This window comes from Salarias fasciatus, chromosome 18, assembly GCF_902148845.1.
Source record: "Salarias fasciatus chromosome 18, fSalaFa1.1, whole genome shotgun sequence".
Taxonomy (NCBI): Eukaryota; Metazoa; Chordata; class Actinopteri; order Blenniiformes; family Blenniidae; genus Salarias; species Salarias fasciatus.
In genome coordinates, this window is record NC_043762.1 from 18,486,359 (window position 1) to 18,511,708 (window position 25,350).

The window sequence follows — 25,350 nt, forward strand, 5'->3', positions numbered from 1 at the left end:
ACAGACACCAAGTTCAACTAATAACATTTTGATAACTACCGAACTCTGTGTGTGTCTGCTGTTACTGGGGCAGGGGCGAAAGGTGAAGGTAAGTTTGTGTGGCACTCAAGCTGCGGTATTGGCACTCGTGTTTTTCCCCTTCTTAAATGTGCTCATTCCCACTTTAATGTCTCTCTCTACTTTTAGATGATTACACTATAATGGAGAGATGGAGTCATGGCATGGTTTATTACCACACACACACACACACACACACACACACACACACACACACACACACACACACACACACACACACCCACACACACACACACACATCCAAATAACACCAAGAACGTTGTGAGACTTCGCAACAGGAGTAATTTCAATGAGTAGATATTTTTTCCATTCTCAGACAGTTTGGTATGTTTTGACCTTTTGAATTTTGAAATTGCTCTAATGCAATTTGCAGCAGCGCTAAATATAAAAACCAAGCCTCCGTCTAATTGAATATTTTTTTTATTCTTAACTCTATTGCTATTCCTTTCTTTCCCTATTCATCTTTCACGATCTTTCCTTCCTAAGCAGTCGTCGCACGTTGAAGTTACGGAGAGAAAAAAAAAAAGACGTATTGCCGCTTTTTTTGATTATTTTTCTCTGGTTTTATAACCTCTCAGATGTTTTAAGCTAAAAGTTGTATAGTACAAAGTTAAGTACTGTGCCGCTCAAATGAAGTCGTATAATAATACGACTGCAGTTTTTCTTTGTTGCTCTAATGCAGGACGTCATTTTAATACCACAAAGGTGCTGGGCTGGAAAAGTCAGAGACAACAGCTTCTCACAGAAGAGAAGGAGTGCAGGCCTTTTCCCACAGGAAACAGGAAAATAAAGACACTGAGCTCTTCGGCCAGGAGAGTTTAGTTGTTGATGTTTTTTTCCCCTCTCAATATTCACGGTAATATATCATAGGTTTTACAAGCCTCCCTGCACAGTCCAGCTGTTAAACAGGACTAGGAGACAAGTTAAAGTGGGCGACGATGTCAGAACGATTGCAGTCAAACGGGGATTCGAATGGATTCGCTGCCAGGCTTACACTCCAATCAGAAAGGCCCGAGCCTTTAATGTCGGGGCAAATTGGACATGAGGGTGCTTTGCTTGTTATGACTTGAATGGAAAAAACATGAGTGAGGCATTGTTTGGTTAATTTCCTTCTCTTGTGCGAGTGCGCCTGTGTCAGTGTGTGCTCCGTGGCCATCTATCCTCTCAGACACATTTAATAGGGCTTTGGCTGCGTTGACCGAGGGTGTAAATGTGTCATACTTTATTAGAAATCCCAAAGAAGAGGGCTAACATTAATCACTGGCTCTTGTTTATGAAAGTCATAAATGTTTCACTGAGTGCTTTATTGTTGGCTGCCAGATTTGGAGAAGCACAGTGAGTCTTTAGTGTGTGTGTTCAGTCCACCACTGCGTCATGACGGCACCCCAAACCCCTGAGAAATCCTCTCTCTCCCGCTCCGGCTCTCCTGTCTTCAGCTTTTTGTCATGTTGTCAGAAAGTATGACATCACCCTGCCCTTTGACCCACGTAGTCAGGAGAGCGCTGATTGGATGATTGGCTTATAGAGGACATCCACATTGACTCCAAACTCAATTCTGCTGATGTCAGGAGCTATTACAACTGACGACATGCGCATGGACACACACAGGCAGGACAGGGGAGTGTGTGCGAGTGTGCATTTTATTTTGTACAGTAGTGTGTGTGTGCGTGTGTGTATTGTGGTCAGGGTTATATAGGTCAAGTGTCTGAAGCCAGAACATCTCCAAGCTGAAATACCAGGCGAAATGTCAAACTCTGCTACTGTGCAATCCCTCAGATCAATAGTTCAATTGGACACAGAAGTATCATTCTCGTCGCTGGGTTTCCAGCTGTGTCACGTGGCAGAATCTCACCATAATCAGTTTGAACCAATCCTTTTTTTCTCTGTGCATGTTTTACATTTTATACTAGAACAAGATGGACATATGTGAGCTGTAATATTTTCATATAGAGCTATGTTTGTAAAAACTCGGAGCAGATTTGATAATAATATAATGCCACTGTATAGGATGAACACAACTGTTGTTCGCGCCTTTTTTGTGTTTGCTCAATGGTGGGTAGCAGCATAACAAACACCTTTTGAATTCGAGGCAGTCCCATTCAACAACGATGCAAAGTACAGCCTCAAAACGGATATAGTTAAACTGAAACAATATGTGATGGTTTATTGCAAAAAAAAACTCAACGTTACAACATTTATAAAAGCAGAATTTATGGCAGAGCTGTTGGATCACGTTAGATCGTACAACTCTTCCCAGCAAACCACAGGATCGTGGAAAATATTAATCACAGCCAATTCCATGACTTGAAATGTGTTAAAGCTGTCAGTTAATGAACAGTTTAGAGACTTGCCTTACTGGATTTGTCATTTTTCCTGCACCAGACAGCCGCTCGAAGGAGGCATCCTGTGTATACGGTATGCAAAACAGCGTTTTCCCATCCACACTTGAATATGACGGAGAAACTTGAGTGACATGCTCCATTTATTTTAATATTCTCTGATAGACGTTCAATTTTTATTTCCATCTAAAAGCCATCTGCAAGAGAACACTACGTCTTCTAGTCGTATTATTAGGTGGCAAGCTAAAAACTGCGTGACTCAATTGTCAGATCTTTATGATGTCTTCCTGGTGGGATTTCTCTTGAGTCATTGTTCCTCTTAAGGCTCTATCAGCTTCAGATGTTCACCATAAATAGTCCATTATGCACAGTAGCTCAGAGAGACGGCTGCTGCATGACTCCATTCGGAGAAGTCATCTTTCCACTCCGGATCTCTGTGCAACCGTCGCCGTGACTTTAGCTTCTCCCCAAAGTCCCACGTCGAAGCATAAAAGTCATAACAATAGATCTAAAAAGACAATGGTGCGCTACTGCTGCTTCACTCATGAAATCACGACAAATCATAAATTCAAAGGGGCCCACCCCGCTCCCCTCCCCTCCCGCTCATCTCCCTGCTAGTTAAATGTGGAATAATGTCATCTTAATGATTATTTTTTTGCGGTGCGCCATAACAGCATAATTCAGAGAGGGCGTAATGATTTTTTATGCCCCTGACATATTGTTTTGCGGGGAGTGACATAAAAGCACGGTGACATGTGGCATTTTGGGAAAGGTCATGTGCTCCATCTCGGCCGCCCGTCCATCTTCATAACGTTGCCACTTGTCATATGGAAACTGGCATCACCAATCTTTGTCTCTCTTGTCGCTCCCCGCCCCTCCTCTGTCTCTCTCTCTCTCTCTCTCTCTCTCTCTCTCTCATCCCACTTCTGCTTCTTTTTCTGTGTCTGTCTCTTGTTTTTCATTCAATTTCTCCTGTCCCTCTTTTTTCTTTGCCACTTTTTCTTTTTGTCACACCGTGTCTCATGGTTTGTTAAGAAGAGCTGAAGCATTTTGAGCTAACTGGAAGAAAATTGTGACTGTAGGGAATAGCAAAGCAGATTTCTCACAGATCAATTGGAGGACACACACGCTGGAGCACAGGGCTTCAGGGGTGCTGCGGGGGTCCGGGGACTGCATGTCAACACCAGCTGTGAGGATCGCAGTGACAGCGAGAAGGGCTAATACTAATGTGATAAATACGTCAGCACTCACTCCGGGCACATTGTGTGTGCCTCTTTTCTTTGTGTGTGTATGTGTGTGTGTGTGATGATTTTAGAAATCTGCTTTGAGCCTAATGGATGCGTAGACAGCGTTTTTTTTTTTTTTTTTCACATTTGCCCTCGAAAGGATGCCAGTTTTTGAATGTCAGTACCAAAAGTTGTTGAGGAAAATGATGACAATATAAACTTAAATCGGACTTTTGAGTTGTGAAAAGTTAGCTTTGCCCAGAGCCTGGCCCGGTGAAATCGCTCCTCGTCAAACCAAAACATACGAGCTTGTACATGTATGTAGTTTTGGCTGAGCAATGACCGTCTTTTACCTCCCAGTTAAAAATGATATGGTGTTGAAGATGCGTGATGGGGGGGGGGGGGGGGAAGCTTCAGACAGTTGCAAGGATGTGCACTGATGTGCACACACATACACACATGTCGTCGGGGGTCAACCGGAGAGCTTGTGTGTGTGTGTGTGTGTGTGTGTGTGTGTGTGTGTGTGTGTGTGTGTGTGTTTGCAGGTCACGCAGTGTCGCGCAGGGTGAGTGAGGTGTAATTTCTCGGCAGTATTACTCAACACTCCGGCCCTGACAGCTTTAATGGTGATGGCCTTATTATAGAGAAGACCCTGTGTGCGCGTGTGTGTATGTGTGTGTGTGTGTGTGTGTGTGTGTGTGTGTGTGTGTGTGTGTGTGTGTGTGTGCATTCTAATGGTGATGGCTATATTATAGTGAGTGCAAGATGGCTAAAAGGCTTGGATTTATCCCAGGCCACATTTACTGACATAAGAATAATAGGACGGAAGATGCTCTTTGCCATATATTTTGGTGTGGGCGTGTGTGTGTGTGTGTGTGTGTGTTAATGACTGCCATATGGTGACTATTGCAACAGTGTTAGTGTAATGAGACTTGTTTGGTGCTGATGAGGAGAACAGAACTGTACACACATCTTGCATAGAATAGAACATAAATATTTCGGAGGGATTTGACACAACTCTTGCGAATCCGGTGCTTTTTACACCAAAATTCATTCTAATAATACGTTATGAAGCATGTGTGCTTGTGGTGTGTACTTCCAGTAAGAACAGGGGTAACATGAATCTTTGGGCTTGCGGTTTATGTTAAGTTGGTCTGATTTACAGTCGCACACCTTCACACCTCCCAGCTCCTTTCTCGGGCTCGCTTTCCCACCCTCGTTTCACCGCACTGTTAGCTAATCCCCTCCTCTTGTCTCTGCTGTGCTCAGGATAGAACGCACTTCCTGTAACTACACACCAGGACCTGTACCTTCGCGGCCGTTGCAGTGGAGGAAAAGGGCTGCATTGTGTGTGTGGTTTCAGGAGAGCCAACGGACGGGCTGTAGTTACACTGCGGCGCACGCTGTCAGGCAGCGTAGGTTAACCTCATCCGCGTGTTACAAAACTGTGACTGAACCAGGCCCCGAAAACAAGTCACTCAAGACATGCCAGTCGTGTTTTCACAATATGTTCAAATTAGGTTCAAGACTAGTTTCGATATTATGACAATAAAACGACAGCGGCGCTTTATATAGAGGCTGAGCCACGTGAATTTTTTTGGGTGCAGCTCTGAAAACAATTGAGCAACTCAGAATAGATGACTGCTGCTTGCATTAGTGTATTTGTGTATCTGATTGAGAGCTTAAATGTAGTTTATGCTGAGAACATTCCTCCCCCTCCAAACAGCGAGAGCACTTGATCCTGAAGGATCCCGCTTTCATTTCAGTCTGTAAATAAGCCTGCTGTTGGAGGAGTAAATAAGCCCATATTTATCCTGGATCACCACGCTGGGCCTAAACATGGCTCCCCTGCCCTTGTAATGCATGACATGTTCCCTTAATAGTTCTCCTAAATAGGCATTTCTGACTAACAAGGACTATTATTACTCTCCTGAATAAATTTGTACGAGTTAACAGGTATATATTGGTGTCCTGCTTCACCAAGCTGGCTGTGGATAACAAGCATAACTTTAATACGGCCCTAAATTATCTTTATGAGTCCATAATCATGTTTTGTTTGTTTGTACTGGATCACCATGTGGGCCTCAATACAATTACCATGCTCTCTTATTAGTAGGGATATTAAAGTCCATTAAATTGCCACTTAAATGCATGCATATGTCAGCTATTAGTGAAACGTCAAAATATGGTTTGACTTCTACTCTGCAGTTGTCCTGTTAACGTATATCACATAAACAGCTTTTATCACACTGAGTGTGAGGTTTGAAATTAGTCACGTTACAAATATTTGCTGCTTAAAATGTTCTTCAGTAAAATTATGTGAAGATTAATATTTTTTTGCAAGAATGCAATCAGATAATATAAAAACAGCTGATTTTTTTATTGTTTTAATCCCACATTTTTAGTTATATGTGCACTTAAATGTTTGACTTGATCAGTCCCTTGAAGCTCAGTTTATCTTGAAGTCAGTGTCACACGATGTCGATATCGATGCATTGAGATGATTTTGAACATATAGTTTTAATGCCAAGGTGATAATATCACGTTTATTGAGTAAAAGGTCTTTCCTTCATGCATTTTTGTTCATTTGTATCGGTATGTATATGTATCACACAGCCGATCAGCTCCCTACATGGTTCTGCGCTCTGTAGTGGAAATGAGACGCAGCTGAAAGTAGCAGCGTTTGTGCTGTAAGTGTGTTTGATTTCATCCACACATATTTCCGTCTTTTCTGTGTTTGTGTGGGAGGTCGGCTGTGTGTTTGTTTCTGCCCAGACCGAGTGGATCTGCTGCATTTTATGCATGTGTGTTTGTTTATGCGTGGATTCGTACGCGCCTGCCAGCCCACAACCGTGGAGACACAGACCTGTCACATCCTGTGTGTGTGACACACTCTAATGACGACACCCTGTGATTGATTGAATTTTTGATTTGTCTGCCGATGTGTTGAACTGGCATCCGTTTGATCTCAGAAAGAGATGGCATCTGAAGTGTGTGTGTGTGTGTGTGTGTGTGTGTGTATGTGTGTGTGTGTGTGTGTGTGTGTGTGTGTGTGTGTCTGGAGGAGCCTCTGTACACAGCAGGTGATATTTGCCAATTTAACTCAACAAGAAGAGCCGAGTAAAGCTGTATTTGGGTTACCAGTGTGTGTTTAAAGGAAATGGTGTGTGAGAGGCGTATCGCACCGAGATAAAATGATCCGGCTTTTTCACGTTAATAGATTTTTACATAACTTGGCTTAGGGCAACATGTCTCTTCCAAAAAAAAAAAAAAAAAGTGACGATTTGCGCGACGCAAGCGTCTTTTCTCGAACAGATCTGCTAACAGCAGCTCGACGAGCTCCTCTTTTATCACTCGTTACAAGCAATTCCCACTTAACCAGGCTTAAGCCACCCGGTGAGTGATCTTTAACAGGCAGCAGCTGACAAAGGCGCAACATGAAACTCATTAATCTGTGTCCCACTGCTTTGAGGTCTCACCCATTCACACACACACACACACACACACACACACACACACACACACACACACACACACACACACACACACACACACACTGTCACCTGTGTTTCTATATAGCAAGATTTTAACCATTGCAGTAGGCATTTTAGGTTGTCTCTAGATAAACATCAGTCATGTACATTAAGCTACCTTCCAGTTGGTGCATAATGGAGATATACAAAGCTAAAGTTAAATCTAAATCTGTTTGTCTTGTCAGCCCCAATAAAAATGCCTCCTGTGGTAAACATATTTATGTAAATGTACAGCAGACCCATTGGTATCAAGAGTTTTCCTATCATTCCTGATTGTGCAAGCACAGATAACCACTTCTCCACCCTCTTTTAATGCTTAATCACACTCCACTGTTTCAGATCTTGACCATGCCCAAAATATATTTCATTCTCTATTATCTTTCCTGCTACTGTAAATGACAGTTATGTTTTTATAGACAACATTTTTCAATTTTTCTAAACATGTAAACTGTCAGATCGCAGGGTTTTCGGCCCACATCCACCCTGGTGCCCCCTCCGTCCTCTAATCTTGTTTGTCAGAACTAAATGAGCTGCCCCAGCGAGGTGTGTTAGCCACTAATGAATTTATTGCTTGATAAGAAGGGGGCCCACGCTGCTACAACTTACTGCAGCCATAAAACGCTGGATAAAAAAAAAAAAAAAAACTGTAATTAACCTTTACTAGCTGTGTGTGCTGGATGGGGCTGCTTGATGTGGTGTGTGTGTGTCAGTGGGAGGGTGGGCGTGTGTGCTTTCATTTGTGCTTGTTTGCATATTTGCACCAGTATGTGTGCACATCCCCCCGCTGTGCGTGTGTAAAATGCACGTTCATTGTTTTTTTTTTTGTTCTTTTCTTCCCCCCCTTGCGCTCGTGGAGAAGCGACGCCACCGATAACGCCGGAGCTATCAATTAATCGTTAATCACACCCTATCAGATTAGTGCGTCATTCGATTGACTCCAGACTGACTGGAGACAATAAATACATATAGTCAATAAAACAGCAAAGCATGATGGGGGAACGGGGAGGAAGGTGTAGGTTGACACGTGCCGAGCTTCCAACATCGCAAGACCCACCATAAACTTGCTGTAGGTTGCCTTCACGCTTCCTTGCCTTATCTGGATGTGCTCGATGAGAACAGGTAAAAAGAATGAGGAAAGACGAATCAAATGAGGCGACCCTGGATCATAAAGACTGATTTCCTCACTTTCTCTTCAAATTCTTCCACCAGTATACATCTGTGTGTCATCCACTAACATTTATAAGACCTGTAATCCTTCTTTTATTTCTCCTCGTGCTTCGCCATTCCCTCCATTGTCAAATACACACACACACACACACACACACACACACACACACTCTCTCTCTCTCTCTCTCTAATGGGTAATAGATACAGGACTAATGCCCGGGCTGCAGAATAAAGATAGATAGACAGGGAAGGTGGAAGGGAAGAGAAAGAAAGAAAGGAAGAAAAAAACGAGGAGTGAGTTATGAAGCAGTACCCAGGGGGTTAATTTCTCACCGGCGGTTTTCATACTACACACACACACACAGTAAAGGTGATGTCTGGCCACGGCAAGCTGGTAGCATGCTAGTTAAAAGTGAATAAGTTTATGGCCGGTGTAGGCCCTCATACATCAAGGAGCAGTTTGTTTAGGCAGCAGTGTGACAGGGTACAGTAACATGGGCAGGGCTGCCGAGTGGCTACAGCTGTGATAAATGGAGGATTACGGGGCAGGATGGTGTGTGTGTATGTGTGTGTGTGTGTGAGAGAGCAAGACACATCAAAGCATGTTTTTAGCTCTCAGATTAATGGCGATTCCACTATTTGATCTAAGCGATTTTTTTTTTCACCCCCCCCCCATTTGAAGAATTTCTTTTTGAAGCTGTAAATATTGCAAACACCCTCCTGGAGACATCCCGCACTGCCCGGCGTGAAAGGATATTTCTCTGCGGTATTGACAAAAGCTGAGCAGTCGCAGTGTGGAGTTTTAAATTGGAGAATCTTTCCCCTCTGCTTCATCTGTAGATTTTCCACTCGCTTTCAGGACGGCTTTCATTAGATAACACATCATTATATAAGATGAAATAACATGATAGAAAGGTTTAGTTACATTACTTTTGCATATTATGCTCAACATTTAATGTTACTATATACCTATTGCTCTGATACACTGATTATACTGAAATATAATTTATCTTTTGAGATGCCACCTTTTTCTCATTTAACCACTTTATTATTTTTATTATTATTTATACTAGCCATTTAGAATTTTTAAGGACTTTGGCCTTCAGCACTTATTTTGAAGTCTGTGCTTTTGTTCCTACTCTCAACTTTTATTGCATCCTCCTTCTTACATGCTCCTTCTAAACACTCCTCTTCCCCATTTACCAGCATGCACTCTGTTCCCATGACCACTCCTTCTATTCTCTCTCTCTCTCTGCGCTCCCTCCACACCTCCGTCTCCGTGCCGCTCTCGGCCTCGCACCCGTCCAGCTGCGGATCCCACTGTACCACGGCGCCGCACAACAATAAGTCACTCATCTCCCACAAGTGCATTTTGTTGTCCGTGAGGATTCAAACAATAGGCTCATTATCGCTTGACCACAATGAGGCGAGCTGTGCACTCGCTTGCTCACGGCTGGCCGTGCGTCCTCAGCACAGCCAGTTAGACGGACGGACGCAGAGGAAGACAGGACGGTAAACAGAGAGCCAGGGAGACAGATAAATAGGTAGATAGGCAGCAAACACAGCCAGCCTCTATTTCTCCCCCCAGTAACTCACTTTTCTCCCCCTTGGAGAGGGAAAACAATAAGATATAACAATTGGCAAATGGCTGAGGCAGGCGGAGCATTACAAATGAAATGTAATGTTGTTACAGTTTGGAAATAATGAATTATGAGGATAAGCGGGGATCTGTAAAATCGCTGTAGCGATTTACTGGGGTTTCATTTTTCAACTGTATTGAATTATGGGGAATTGGCCTCAGTCAACTGCAAAATACAAAATGGAGAAAAAGAGGATGATTCACCGTTACATTCGGCGAGCATGTGTGTGTGTGTGTGTGTGTGTGTGTGTGTGTGTGTATGTGTGTGTGTGTGTGTGTGTGTGTGTGTGTGTGTGTGTGTGAGGTTTACTGTTGTATGCGAGCGCTGCCCGCCTCTCGCTGTTTATTTATTTGTCTGTTTTCATATGTAGAAATATGCACAGGTGCTTCGGCGTTAGAGCGCGCGCTCCGTCTGTGTGTATTGAGATGTGTTTCAATGATGTGTGTGTGTGCGCGCGCGTGTGTGTGTGTGCGTGCGCTTCCCCCCCTAAACCTGTTGAGGGCTTTCTCTCGCTCAGCCCACCGCACATGTGATAAATGTCCCTTATCGCCTCTGTCATTGTAATAGTCCCACAACAGGCCCAGAGAGAGAGACGGAGACGGGCTGGGAAGGATGGAGAGAGAGATTGGAGGAACGGAGAAGGAGGGGAGTCGGGGCAAGGGGTGCTGAGAGAGTCACAGTGGCAAAAAATGGAGAGAGAGAGAGAGAGAAGGATGAAGGGATGGAGGGGTGGAATGGGATAGCTGGAGTTATCAGCCAGTCTTGTAGGGGAAGAATACGCATCAAGCTGCCAATCATCCGGCCTGAAAATTGCTCTGAGATTTGAGTCCCCAGACAGTGTGTGTGTGTGTGTGTGTGAGTGTGTGTGTGTGTCCAGAGAGAGAGAGAGAGGATCCAGAGCCCCTGTCGTCTCCGTGCTATTACTGTCCCCATCCCTTCCACCCATCCCTTCATCCAACCGTCTCACTTCCTCCTCTCCTCCTCTCTTCTTTTCCCTCCATTTATAAAGTTCAAACATCTGAAAAACACACGTCTCCTCTCTCTCTCTCTCTCTCTGCCACTGAAACCCACACTCAGGTCGCGTGAAGCACTGCTGCCATCAGTGGCACCGGCTATTAGGGGAGGGCAGGAGGCACGGGGCGGCAGGGAGGAGAGAGAGCAACAGGGGGATGATGGAAAAGAAAGGAGAGAAGAGACAGAGGGGTAATATGTGAGCAGAAGCCATTTCAAGTCGCTTTAATTTTCTATTGATTTGAGCCTGCAAACCCCTCAACTCTGTGTGTGTGAGACTCTGTGTTTGACATCTTCCAAACTATACCCTGAGTGAAGATCCCTGGAAGGTTAAAACGAGTTTTTTGTGCTGAATCAAAACAGTTTGAGGGTTTTTCATTTTTAGAATTGTCAAATTTGGATAAAAATCCACGTTATGTGTTACTGAGTTTAAAGCACATTTGTTTCTAAACTAAAAGCCTTTCATGACAATCCACTATCAGCAGTTACAGGACTTATTAACTAAACATCAGATGATTTTTTTTTAACCCAGCAGTGGCCAACTTTGATCATAGATGTGGAGACTGAATATCCTCTACTAGAACTTTAAAATGCATCATATTATTTACCAATATGAGTTAGGAATGGTAATTTAAGACAAAGATCCTTCTGAAAACATGTAAATTTAGCTTATTAAATCAGAATGCATGCAGACTGTATTTTACACCTCCAAATGCATTTGATTAAAAAAAAGGATTACAATTTAATTGATGTTGAATACAGAAGTGATTCTTGAACATCTTTCTGCATCACCATTTTAGGAAAATGTTTCACAGACCATTCAATGTCTGCACTAGACAGTGTACACTGACAGTGTAATACATTATTGTATTTAAACAAGTTGAACTTAGCACAGTTTGCACTGCAGTTTTTTTTTAAGACATAAAATTATATGATATAGTATGTCATTCAATTAGTAAAGAATCATTTAAATTGTTCCAGTTTCATACATTTTTCCTGGTTTTACATATTCCTACCTTCAAAATAAATAAATAAATAGATATATTTTAAGCATTGCATTCATTTCAGGATTTAAATTAAACGTGTGGAGTGAATGCGGCGCTGACAGGATGTCAACCCTGCCAGAGACCCAGCGCAGTCAAAGTTTAGTGAAACAGCGCCCTCTATTGGCCAACGGCAGAGCTCCACCCCCCGAGGAGAGGAGCAGGGAGCCTGGACGGGGTGTGGAAAGGGGGTGCAGGAGTTGATGGGCAGGGTCCTGTCGAGCAGAGAGATAGCGGACTGATAAAGATCACAATGATGTCCAATTGCAGCCGTGTGATGCAATCGCTTGTCAGGCGTGTGCACGCTCACAGACACGTATACGGAACGGCCTGAGGCGTGACCTCTGCAATCCCCCACTCCACTGGATAGGAATCTCCGGTCTGCCAAATGAAGTCTTACCTCCCAGATATTATTTACCTGTATTCTTTATTTCCTTCTGTCTTGTATATGTTGCACTAAAAAGAAAAACTAAAGCAATAAAACTACTTAATTTTGTCCTTCTGGTTTAGTTTCTGTCATTTCGGTGCAGGCCACTGTGAGTAACAAATTGTTTTTTTGTTTTTTTTTTTAGTTTTATTGGCCTCTAAAATCTCTTTTTAGAACTAAAGTGCTCATATAAGTGACGCTTTTGTGAGTGGTGTATAAATGACATGATGAAATCCATGAAAGTCGTGTTTTCACAAGCAAATTCTCATAATCTGGTCCGTTTTAGCGCCAGTGACTGCTCCGGTTCTTGGAAGTGAGTGACCCACAGCAGCCGCTGTCGTGAGATTGTGGGCAGGCGACCAAACCCACAACACAGCAACCCAAGGCGTGGGCGTGACCGCGGACTTGGGAAAGTTTTCATTATCTTTGTGGAACTCATTTTTCCAAAGGAGCCCCAAGTTCTTCTTTTTTTTTTTGTTTTAACGGCCACCAGAACAACTGACACCTAAAGAAAACACAAAGTTGTCATCCCGTTGCAACTTTTCTCCATAAAAGTAACGACTTTTGCTCTCCTTAAACTTGCAATCTAAAGTCAGGGCGACGGAGATTACCAAAGACGGACAAAGTTTTGCTTTGTGTGCGTTTGATTTCTATTCGGGCGACGCCGCGGTGAGAGGGGCGATATAGCAGACAGCCAGACAGACAGTTAGATAGATGGAGGGCCAGACTGCTCCCCTTGTATGAAGGATTATCCCCTATCCTCTGTTTGTGACAAGAGCTGATAAGGGCCTGAGAGAAGAGGCAGCAAGAGGCTGAGAGGGCCAGCGACGTACACACACACACAAACACGCACACACTCACACACACACGCATATAATCCACAGCAAGAAAGATATCAATCCATCATTTAGAGCCGGGGATTCTGTGAGAGGAAATAGGTTCTTCTCAAATGCTGACAGGCCACTGAAACACACACACACGCGCGCGCTCACACACACACACACACACACGCACACAAATGCACACACTTACAATAGCATCTGGTGTACAAAAGGCTGGCGAGGTTTCGCAGTCAAATGGGGCTGTTTGTATGAACGCTATATTTCATGACTTTATCTGATTTACATTTGGCTGTCGTCGTCCCCTACGCTGCACATCTGCGTGTGTGTTTACAGATTGTCATCACATGTGAATGACATTACTTTTGGTAATAGAAAGCATGAATCAAAATAATCTAATGTGAGTTGCATTCGTTTTTGAATCCAACTGAATTGGCCACCGCCATTGTGTGCACCATGTATACGCTGTTATAATTCAATTGATTTGTGATATCCAGCTTCTCTGACTGTGGATTATGGCTCTGTAGTGGGACGGCTGCTCCTATTGGGTTCAAAGAGAAAATTAAAAAATTATAACTCTGTTCTTTAGACAATTCATTCATTTGTAGAAGAAGAAGAAGGAGAAGAAAGCAGGCATGAAAGAGAAGCAAACCATAAAAACAAATACAGGTATCTCGACTTCTGCAAGTGCAGTGCTTGTCAGTGTGTGTGTGTGTGTGTGTCTGTGTGTGTGAGACAGCTGTTTGCGATCTGGATACATGAAAATCCCTGATCCTCTGCTCTACATGACCACAGCTCTTGAGGGACACGTGTCTGTGAGTGTATTCATCTCACACACATTCGATATGCGTACTTTCCTCCGGGGGAAACCTCGTCTTTGATGGGAAATTTCCAGGCAGGGAGCTGTCAGAGAGAATAAATGACACTAAAGTGATAAAAATGCATACAAATATTTTGTACTCATTACTTGTTGTCAACCTCTTTGCCCTTATCTTGGTCTTTATGTCTCAGTGCGGTGTAACTTCTGAGTTATGCATGGCGGAATTGCATTTGGCAGGAACAGGATAAAAACTTCGTAAGAGCAGGCATTTTGCAATTGAGAATTGCTGTCAGGAATATAAGAAAGCGCACTTGTGAGGCAGAAAGCATGTATCTGTGGTTGCATTTGATTTAAATATATTTAAATGTTTTACTTTCATTTTGATACTGTGCCTCTTTGCAAATGAAGATTTTCTTTCCAGACAGCCAGAGGAAATGATTGATCAATAACTATATAGCATCATCTAGACCAAACTGACCTCTTTAGGAATGCAGATGTAAGGAAACTGAATTCACCTCTCTCTCTGATAAGAGAGAATCTCACAAAAAAAACTGTCCACAACGGAGAAAAAGTAATGAAAAATCGAAGGTGACACAGGGAAGGTGAAAGAGATACAAGGAGTATGGAAAGAAATGATGTAGTCTAAATGGAACAAAGACGAAATGCTTGAAAGAGACAGGGAGAGAGAGGGAGGGAGGCTGTATTTGGCCCTGCATTGCTTCGCTCCAGGTTAGGTGGCAGGGCCATTTGGCGAAGGCGGCGGTGCTAGACTTGATGGATGAGACAAACTGCAGGCTCTTTTCTGTTGTAACTTTAAAATCATTAAGCCTTTTACATGGCCATGCAGATTTTTATAGCCACCTCGGACAATTTGCTGATGTTCATGTCTCAAGATCAGGATGACGGGAGGCGGCAGACAGACGGGAGGAAAGACATGCCACTAACTTTGTTGTTTCTGTCTCTCAGTGTTGACTCAAGATGAGGACTTTGTTGGAATTGCAGGATAAATTTATTTGCTTATGTAATACGTCATGTCTTTCACAAACGTTTAGTGCTTACTACTTTTTCCTCACAGGGAGAATTGAGTCCTGACTAGAGGTATCGAAGATGATATGTTTTTAGATCCAGAATGAAAAAAAAAACAAAAAACTTTCACCAATATCTCACCAAAAGTTTCAAGACAAGAAAAACAAGCCCTCCTCCCCGCCTCCCTAATGATTTAATTTAGGTTTATCTATAGAACAGTTCAAACCGTTGCACGCGGCTCTCGTTCCATCCCTTATCATCCTGCTATCATGAGGCAGGTGAGAATGGAGTTCAGGTATGCAGCAGGTAATCCGGCACTAAGAGGACAGCATGACATTGATCTAAGATTTTAATCTGCTGCTCCTCTTTGCCAGGCACGTTTCGCAATAACAAATGCAATGAGGAATAAGCAGAAGATACATGCTGAGGATATGAGCTGCATTAACAAAACCTAGTTAGCTGGCAAACTTTTACCCAACAAATGGAAGGAAAGCACACAGTGAAATTATATAATTGTATCAGTTTTTAATAGAGCGTTGTTTCCTCTTTTTTTTTTTTTTTTTTTCCTTGAGTTTTCTGCAAGCGAGGGCGTCTCTCGCGAAAGGCCAATAATGTTAATAATGAACCAGCAGCAATAACAGGGTGGGTGGTGCTGAGACGCGCTCTGAATATTATCAATAACAAATGGTGTGTGAGTGGAGTGCGCTCGAGCCTCCATCCATCCATCTATCTGAGCATCCGTCCGTCCTTCTCCCCCCATTCTGCCTCCACAGGCTGCCTCCTCTGCTGTTAGGATTCAATTAACACAGTGCAGGCAGCCAAGGCACCCTCATTAAAGCTAATTAGTTAAAACATCAGCCAATCTAGCGTTAATTGGCTTTGGTAATTAATTCAGCCGCTAGACCATATGAAAGCAGCGGGGAGGGAGGTAATGAGAGGCAGTGTGAGAGAGAAATCAAAAGAATGAGGAGAGGAAAGAGATAAATGCAAGAAAATTACTTTAGTGTTGTGAAGGAAATCCTTATTTTAAGTGTGTGTCCATGGACTGCTTGCGACAAATTTTAAGATAGATTTCTGTTTAAAAAACAGAAAAGAATCCCAATTTCTAACGATTCCTGAAAACACACATACACCGACACAAAGCAGCTGTGTTTTTTGTGGCGATCGGGGCTGACTCAGGGTGTCTATTTCAAACCCGCTGATGTCCCCGTATGCCCACTGACACGGCCGGCTCCTGTCGTGATTAGGCCCTTTGGAATGGAAATGAGTGCCGACAGGACTCACGCCCACACCTCTCTCTGCTAGGTGTCCCTCCTCCTCCTCCTCCTCCTCCTCCTCCTCTTCCTCCTCCTCCTCCTCCTCCGCACAGCTGAGGAAGGAGAAACGCAGGAGTCAGTGTCAGCAGCGACGGGGCAAACGTCAGTGGAAGCTAAACGTGCATTTCATTTGTGTGTTTCTTCCAAAATACACTGCAACACGCTGAACTCACAGAGACTGCAGTCACAGTCAGAGTTTTTGAAGTTTTATCTTGAAAGTAATTAGTATTTCAAATTGTTGGCTTTTAATATTTAAAACGCTCAACGGGAAGGATTTCATAAGAATCAAATATTAATGAGCAATTATATGATTCAATTATTCATCTTAACTACAATATAAATCATAAGAACTTCAGTGCATTCTCAGAATTTCATTTAGAACATTTTTCATGAATTCTATTATTTTGCTGTTGAAGAGCCTTTGTTTAGTCCACTGTCTTTTCCATCTTACATATGAATGAAAACGTCCGGCGCAATCGAGACACATCTCACAGCTCAGGCTCGAAAACCTTGATGTGATCTGGTCTGTAGCTGCTGCTTGTGCCTCTGCTCTGCGGGTCACTGCTTGGTTAATGCTCCATTAATTTACTTCTTTCTCCCTCACCACTGTCTGTGTGACACACACACACACGCACACACGCACACACACACACACACACACACACACACACTCACACACACACGTCCCCACACTGACAAGGTGATTGATTGAATAAACAGCTGTCAGTAGCTGGAGATAACCTCACTAGCATCACACTGCTTCCTTCCAGACAAACACATGTGTAGGAGAGGGTCCCAGGAGTAAAAGCCACATTACACACACTAACACACATTTGGAAACGGGCGCATGCCGGGATCATCAGATGACCATTTATCAGAGCGTGTTCAAAACTCGGCAGCTGATGATTAATGATCTGTTAACCTCACTGGCTTCGCCTTTCTCCAAACCCTACGAATTTGTTCCAGATTTTTTATTTTTTTTATTTTATTTAACTTTTATTTAATTTCCTTGTAGCTATCTGATTTCTAGAATGAGCACTTATTCTAACTGTTTTACCAGTGAGTCTTCTGCATCTGTATAAATGTCTGGTCTGTTTAGTATAAACGCATCCTGCAATTTACACTTTATTCACACTCTTCCTCTTATTTAGACACAAATATTGTGAGTCCTGTGACTCGAATACACAAGCAAGATCTACAACAATACTGCACACGCGGGCATGCACACACACACACACACACACACACACACACACACACACACCTTTCCCCCTTCTATCCCTCAATCCGAGCGTCTCTTCATCCCTCCTCTCCACTGCACCGCCGACATTTCATTTGCTTTTCTAAAAGTGACAACCCCAGGGAGCAGGGGAGGGATAGTGAAAGAGCCTGGTGATGAGTTTTGAGCAGGGCGTGGAGGAGTGCTATTTAAAAGCGCCATGCATCACTGTCAGGGAGTGAGACTGCACACACAGACACACACACACACACACACACACACACACACACACACACACACACACACACACACACACTCGCACATGGTCAGACAGACACAGGAAATGCACATGCATGGAGTAACGCAAAGCAGCCCGGGTGGCAAACTGAAGTTGACCCCCGTTCCATTTCATCAAATGTCCTCTGAATGAGCCACACAGCCTCATCTGTTTTACGCACGCACACACACTCACACACACACACACACACACACACACACACACACACACACACACACACACACAGAGGCAGTGATCAGAGTAGTGTCAAGCCTGCTTAAATCACAGCTCACTTAAGGAAAAAAAACCATATCGCTTTGCTGCGAGATGCTCGCACACACTCACACACACATACACACGCACGCTCACGTACGCACACATTCCACACACCTTGCTCGTTCCATTTGTGTTAATACAGCCCCTGGTTTTGGGCTTTAGGGCTCATATTTGCTATTATGGAGATGATGGCTTTACGGGGCCCCTCTCACCTTACCTGGCGTCGACAGGGAGAAGTCGAAATGAAAGCTGACACCTCAGCGGGATTTATTTGATTGTGGATGCAAGGTGGTGTCATTCTGTCGTGGGGGGGTGGGGGGGGTTGCAATGGGAAGCGGAGGAGGAAGGGGAGGCCTGGACCCTCAGGCTAAGTGAAAAGAAGAAGAGAAGACGGTGGGGTGAAGGAAAGAATGAAAAAGAAAGAAATAAACTGAAGGAAAAGGAAGAGATTGGAGGGGGAGCAGAAGTGTCCCCTCTTTCCCTTCCGTGAATCAAATCAAATTCCCCTTATCGCACATTATTTGAAGAGGTTATCGGGCGCGGTAATGCGGTTACACGCCGGGCCGCGGCTGAGAGATTTCCTTGTTTACCGATGTTGGCGGGTGTTATAGCTAACCAGCCGGGCGAAAGGCGAGGGGAGGGGGGGAGGAAGAGGAGGAGGAGGAGGAGGAGGAGGTGGAGGGGAAGACGAGAAAAGAGGGGTAGCAGGCATAAACACTTGATGCATGTCAGAAAACTCATTTAGGGGAACAACAAGGAGGGGTAATAGAAGTGTGTGTGCGTGTGTGTGTGTGTGTGTGTGTGTGTGTGTGTGTGTGTGTGTGTGTGTGTACACATTGGCACACAGCAAGGAGAAGACAGTTGTTCAAGGACAGAAAAACAGCCGCTACATGTAGACACTTTGTAATTCCATTTGGGAAATGTGCTTGCGTGTTCCCGCAGTCGCAGTGAATGTGCGTGTCGCCCACAAACACACTGTACATGTGCCAAGCAATAAATCGCTCCCTCCTCTTTTCCTGTGTCTTATTGTTGTGCTTAAATCCAGTTTACATGCTTGCTTCTCATTAGCTGATTGTGTGTATAATTTACAAGTCAATTCAATTTTCTTACGGAAGACGTAAAAGTCAGAAAATGTCAAAAAAGTTAAAGTTTTTCTGTTCATTGAACCAAGACTCTTCTCCCACTTGCCGAATATATAATATGTGCATTAAACAGAAAAGATTGGGATCTGAGGAATCATAATGTCCACCAAGCACCTGATTCCTGAGAGCCAGAAATGGTTGTCAGGATAGAAGTGAAGGGATGACACATAATACTGGTCATTAAGCAGGATTTGGACACAGTGTTGTGAGTACATGCTTTGCCTCTTAGCCCGCTGAGCCGTGAGGACACCCCAAATGGTGTTTTATCTCAGGTCCCATTGAGAGTGAGTATTGAGCTGACAATCCCTGTCCTCTCTGGAGGTGGCCTTTTACCTCGGCTCATTGTAGTCCGTGACTGGGAGCCGGTGCTATCTACCATCTATTGATTCCCACTTCATCTGGACCAAAGCAACAGAGGCAGAGAGGAGAGAGGAGAGACACTGAAAGACAGCAAATGAGGAGGAGAGGATGAGGGGTTTCTCTTAAAGATGGTAGAAGATGTTTAATTTTAAAGTATTGTCAATGCAGAGTAGCTTTGCCACATAGTACAACTCAAATATAGTAGGATTCATGGATTCTTAATTCTTAATTTAGTGAATATTAGTCAGGAAAGGAAGAAAAAAAAAGTCAAGGGTGAAACAGTAAAGCAATGAGTGGAAAGAGGGAGATGCCTCCTCTTTGCTTTCCACTCTTCCGTATGATCTCGCTCTCTCCTCCTCACCATCTGGTGTCTGCAACTGCCTGTCTGGTCCTGTGTGTGTGTGTGTGTGACTCCGCTCATTATTCTAAAAGAATGAGGACATAAAAACCAAATCAAGGGCATAATACATGTTAAACACAGGTTAAACATTCTTTCACAAACCTGATAAACGTCTGTATTTTATGCTCTTCAGATTTTAATTTTTTTTAGTTCTGATTTCAACTCACTTCATTAAGGAATTAGTGAGTCTACGGGTCGAGTTAAAGCAGCCAAAGTGTTTTGTCAGGACTGTAGCCGCGAGTAAATAAATCAGGCCGAAGATCTGAAAAGTCAGAGGATATGCTTCCTGCCAGCTGCTTGACTTATTGTTTTGTGACATGAACAAAACCAGTGAGCACCATTAAGTGGATCAAGTGACAAAGATGAAACGGAGGGAAGGCAGTGAAAAGGTGGCGGCGGTGGGCGAGCGGACAGGAGGGAGAGGAGAGCGGCGGAGATCGAGAGAAAGGGAGAGGGATTGAGAGAGGAGAAGAGAAAAGGGAGAGAGGAAGAAGAGAGAGATGAGGTGATCCATCTTGGCACATTAGGGGGGATCGGGCCTGTATTCTATCACGGCTGTCAGAGAGATGCGCACCTCCTCTTTCTCCTCCATCCGCGCATCCATCCATCCCTGCTTCGCCCGGCCGGCATTTCACTGAGGAATCTCAGCACTAAGAAGTCCTGTCAGGCCTATTTCCTTGTTATTGTCCAGCCAACCCCCCATAACCCCCCCCCCCACACACACACACACCTCCACCCTCTCTGACTCTGCCACCTTCCCCGCGTGCTTCTCGAGATTAAACGCTCCCTTGTTGCGCTGCGGGGCGAGTGTGTGTTTGAGCCGCGGGGTCCAAAGGAGGACATGCGGGTGAGTGTGTGCGTGCGTGTGTGTGTCTGCCTGTGTTGTCCCAACATTAATCATCTTTAAGGGGCTGACAAGCCCGGTGTGCGACATCGCATCACATCAACACCCCCCCCCCCAACACCCCCACCCACATCTCCTCCCTCTTCTTCTCCTCCACCCCTAGATTTATCTGTCCATTCGCCTCTCGCCATCACTCACTTCCCTCAGGGAGCGTTTGACAAAGAGAAGGAAAAATAGAGGGAAAAAAAGAAAGTAAACGAGGAGTGTGAATGACAAGAAAAGGTGAGAGAGTGACGGCGAGCAGGTTGGAACGGCTCACGGATGTGAAGAATAAAAAGACGAGAGTGTGCACATGGAAGAGATGATAATCTAGAGATGCAGTTTGTTGGATTTATCAATATTCTGTGATATTGCCTGCATTTTGACTGGCAGATATTCAACATGTTTGACATAACTCACATATGCTGAACTGCTGGCAAAGAAAAAAAAAAATCAGAGTTTGTCATCGGTGAACTGTTTTTAATCAGTTTGAGACTGAACAGGAAAATTTCACGGCCAGACGGATAAGGCACAACCTGCTTTTCATACTCAAAACATCCGAACAAAATTTTGTTCCTTTCATGTTTTCTGCTGCAGGATTTATTCCTGTTTTTACAAACTGCAGTTTGTGGCGTTCTGACCATGCCCCGCTGTGTTTTCATGTGTCCTCCCGCTTACTTTTATGTCTTTTGTGACAGCAAATTTCATATTTGGTTGTTGATTTTGCATCTGCTCCGTCACATACAAGCGAGTGTAATTTACATGTCAAATTGTTGTTTGCTGAATCGGCTGCGGCCTTATTGTCAAGAAAATTTGAATTCAGATTAGTTCACACGGCACAAAAAACTTTGATGTCATTTTTTTTTTTGTTGCTTTTGTGTTCTTATTCATACATCGACGTGTCTTATCATCAATCTGCCGACACAAAAAGTCTCATTCATACAAAACATTTCACTATTCAAATCACCTCATCTTGAAATGCAAAAAACTAAACTCAAACTGTGCAAAATAAGCATTTTGCACTCTCAGGCATTACAAAACCGTAACAATGATCAAGGCATACATTTTCCTGTGTGTGTGTGTGTGTGTGTGTGTGTGTGTGTGTGTGTGTTTGTGTGTGTGTGTGTGTGTGTGAGTGTGTGTCCTCCAGGAGGGAGTTTGTCTGTAGAATGAAACCCCACTGGCTGCAGACAGGGATGGGATCGTTCTTTGTTTGCTGTGGCGGATGGCGACGGCTTCAGCATGACTCAAATTATCTTGTCAAAGCAATAAAGCGGAGAAGGCTGTGTGTGCGTGTGTGCGTGTGCGCGTGCGCGTGCGTCGGTGGATGGAGGTGGCAGAAAAAAAAGAAATAAACTGAAGTATCTGGGGGTAGCCTAGAGGAGAAGGCTATAAGGCCGGTAGGAAGAAGAGAAAGGAAATAAGAGGAGCAATATAGATACACAGAAAGACGAGGGGTGACAAAAACTATTGTAATGACCAAAAAAGTGAAAGCGGGTAAGGTCAAAGCGAGGAAGTCTGAGAGGAATACTTGAAAAGTGACAAAAAAAAAGAAAAAAGGGGAGATAGAGTACTAGCAGGAGAAAGTGAGAGAGGGTCATCGATTACCTATTTTTCAAAGTCACTTAATGTGTCCGGTGCTCCGGGCTCCGTTTAGGAGCGGTGCCGGAGAAAAGAAGGCTGGTGTATTCAACACACACACACACACACACACACACACACACACACACACACACACACACACACACACACAGACAGAGCATGAGAAATGAAGGAACGGAGTGGTGTGAGTGTCTGCATGGTTCTGTTCTTCACTGTCAGCTCACCATGTGAGCTGCATGCGCATGTGATTGTGCACCAAAGACAAGACCAAGAGGGAGGACTCCCTCCTCACCTGGCCTTTATCTTGCCACGGTGACTAGCAGTCTAAACGGGATGTCCTGGCCGAGGTGGAGCCTATTGTTCACGGGCTAAAAAAATAACGCATCTGATTGGCTGAATACAGGAAATCAGGAAGTGTCCTCCAACATTAAGCACTGACATTAAGCACAATTTCAATAGATGATATTTTTAGCGTTCTCAAACTCAGATAGGATGTATTCTGTCCTATATGTACTTAACTAAATACAGCTCGCCGTGCAAAATGCACGCTCTCCAGTAAACACACAGTCAATATGTGCCCATCGGACACACTAACACACACACACACACACACAGGTGGGCCCCACCCTGTGCCCTGCTGATCAAGGACAATGAAGTGAGGTAGTGTTGGCAGACTCCATACAGCATTATCTCATCCATGACAGGACTTTCTTTAACTCCCTCTCCTACCCCACCTCCTGCTTTGACCTGAATGCAGCATTACACAGCGCAGGCTGTGCAGCTCTTCTTTAGCATGTGTGTGCAATCCATTAAGCACATGAACTGGCGAGTTGAGAGAGGACAGCCAGAGTTCAAGCTTTGGCTTTCGAGGCGATAAACTGAGCCATGGTTTCAAAATCAAGAAATCCAAATTTGATGGTATGTTGTTAAATAACACAAAGCAACAGGGAACATCATCTCTGAGCAGATCAGTAAAATCTGGTCTCAGAAATAAGCCTACTCACAAACAAAAATTTATTGATATTCACAGTGATATTCTCATAACGCGCTTTGTTCCTCTTTGCTGTTCCTTCCAGGTAAAAAGAAGATGTCGCTGTACGACAGCCAGGCTCCAGTCTGTCCCATATGCCAGGTGCTGCTCAGGCCTGGAGAGCTGCAGGAACACATGGAGACAGAGATAGAGAGGTTAGCCGCCATATGCCTCAGGTAAGTCTTCAATACACTTACTGTTATTACGAAGGACTTAAGATATAAACTCGTGGTACCAACTTTAAAATCTGTGTAAATCATGTGTACAAGTAAGTCCAGGTTCCTGTGTATGGTAGTTGTGACTTATAAGTATCTGTGATTGTTGGGAAAAATAGCCCTTGGCTAATATTTCCCATGATCCATCTATCTTTGACTTTATTCAAGTGTTCCTGCTGCAGGGTGAAAGTGTTAACCATTGACCACTATGCCACCATGTTAGCATTTCTTTATTTTTAGACAGAGTGTAATGCATCGTGTGGATTTTATTTTGATGTGATTTCACTTTTCCTCGGGTGGTTTACAAGGTATTGACCACAGATTTTGACAGTCATGGTGGAAACATGCTCACGTTGCAGCAACCACTAAATGGAGGGTGAACAAACATCAGTCAAGGCCCTGATGGTGTCCAGAAATACTTTTAGGGAATCCGATTTAAAAGACAGGAAGGACTGTGCAGGATGAATGTGTGCTAGATAAATAAAGCACAGGGACACATGGAAAAACTGCTAGACATTCATTACTGCATTTTCCAGATCACAAGTTGTCTCTATCATTAGCTGAACACGACACCTTTTGTTTTTCACACGCAACTGCTCAGTTTTTAATTTTGTATTCTACTGTAACTTTAGGGGACATTGTCTTTGTGCTTTTTCTGAATTGGTCATCTTGACAGTATGATGTGCATGTCTGAAGGTAAATAAAAATGTTGCGCACCAATCAAGGTGGAGAATTTTTCAGCAACACGGTGTAGGCTGTATTTCACTTCCACTTTTACATCACTTTTACTGATCCATATTTTGTTTTTAAAAAGAAGTTGGTGTCATAAATCTGCCTAAAAGGCAGAGGCATGCAGTCAACGTAAAGCTAAGTGTTTCCTAGAGGGATTAGGAATCAAACTTGTGACCCCAAGCTCACCGCTGCCCCCTTCTTCTCCTCATGGCAGTTGCACGAGCTGTTTTACGATGGATAAATCAACTCCAAGCCCTTTTAACGATGGGACACAACCATTAGGATCCATATTTCACCTTGACCACACGCCTGGCTGTGTGTGTGTATGTGTATGTATGTATGTGTAGGTGTGTGTGTGTGTGTGACCCGGTGTCCACCTAAGCGGCCCAGCTTTATGATAGCCCCCATTAACCTGGAGAAGCAGGGCAGCAGATAGCGTCACCTCGCGTGGAAATCACACTTCATTTAGCCCAGGTTTACCCTGCCTGCACCTTCTCCTCGTCCCTCTGCGTCCATCCACTGCTCAGGTCATCTTTATTCCTCTTCTCCTCTTTCTTCTGCCCTCACTCCATTCAGTTTTTTTTAATCCTCTGTGTTTAATTGTTTCCACTTTATCCTTTGCCTCCTATTTGATTTCATCTCATTTGTTTCTTCTCTTCTGTTGTTTCTCCCTGACCTTACTTAACCTTGTTTGTGAAGATTTATTCCATCATTTTTTTTTCAATACCTTAAAACCTTTTAGGATCAAA

General features: G+C 43.8%; 1 protein-coding gene across 10 annotated transcripts in view; it reads left to right on the forward strand.

Annotated features, from left to right (window-relative positions):
* Window positions 1–25,350, forward strand: part of rnf220a (ring finger protein 220a) — a 140,783-nt gene that overhangs the window by 83,383 nt on the left and 32,050 nt on the right. For all 10 annotated transcript variants that reach the window (XM_030116100.1, XM_030116096.1, XM_030116095.1 and 7 more), the window contains one exon: window positions 23,701–23,830. In XM_030116100.1, the coding sequence (XP_029971960.1) occupies window positions 23,701–23,830 (130 nt within the window). The remainder of the gene's footprint in view (window positions 1–23,700; window positions 23,831–25,350) is intronic.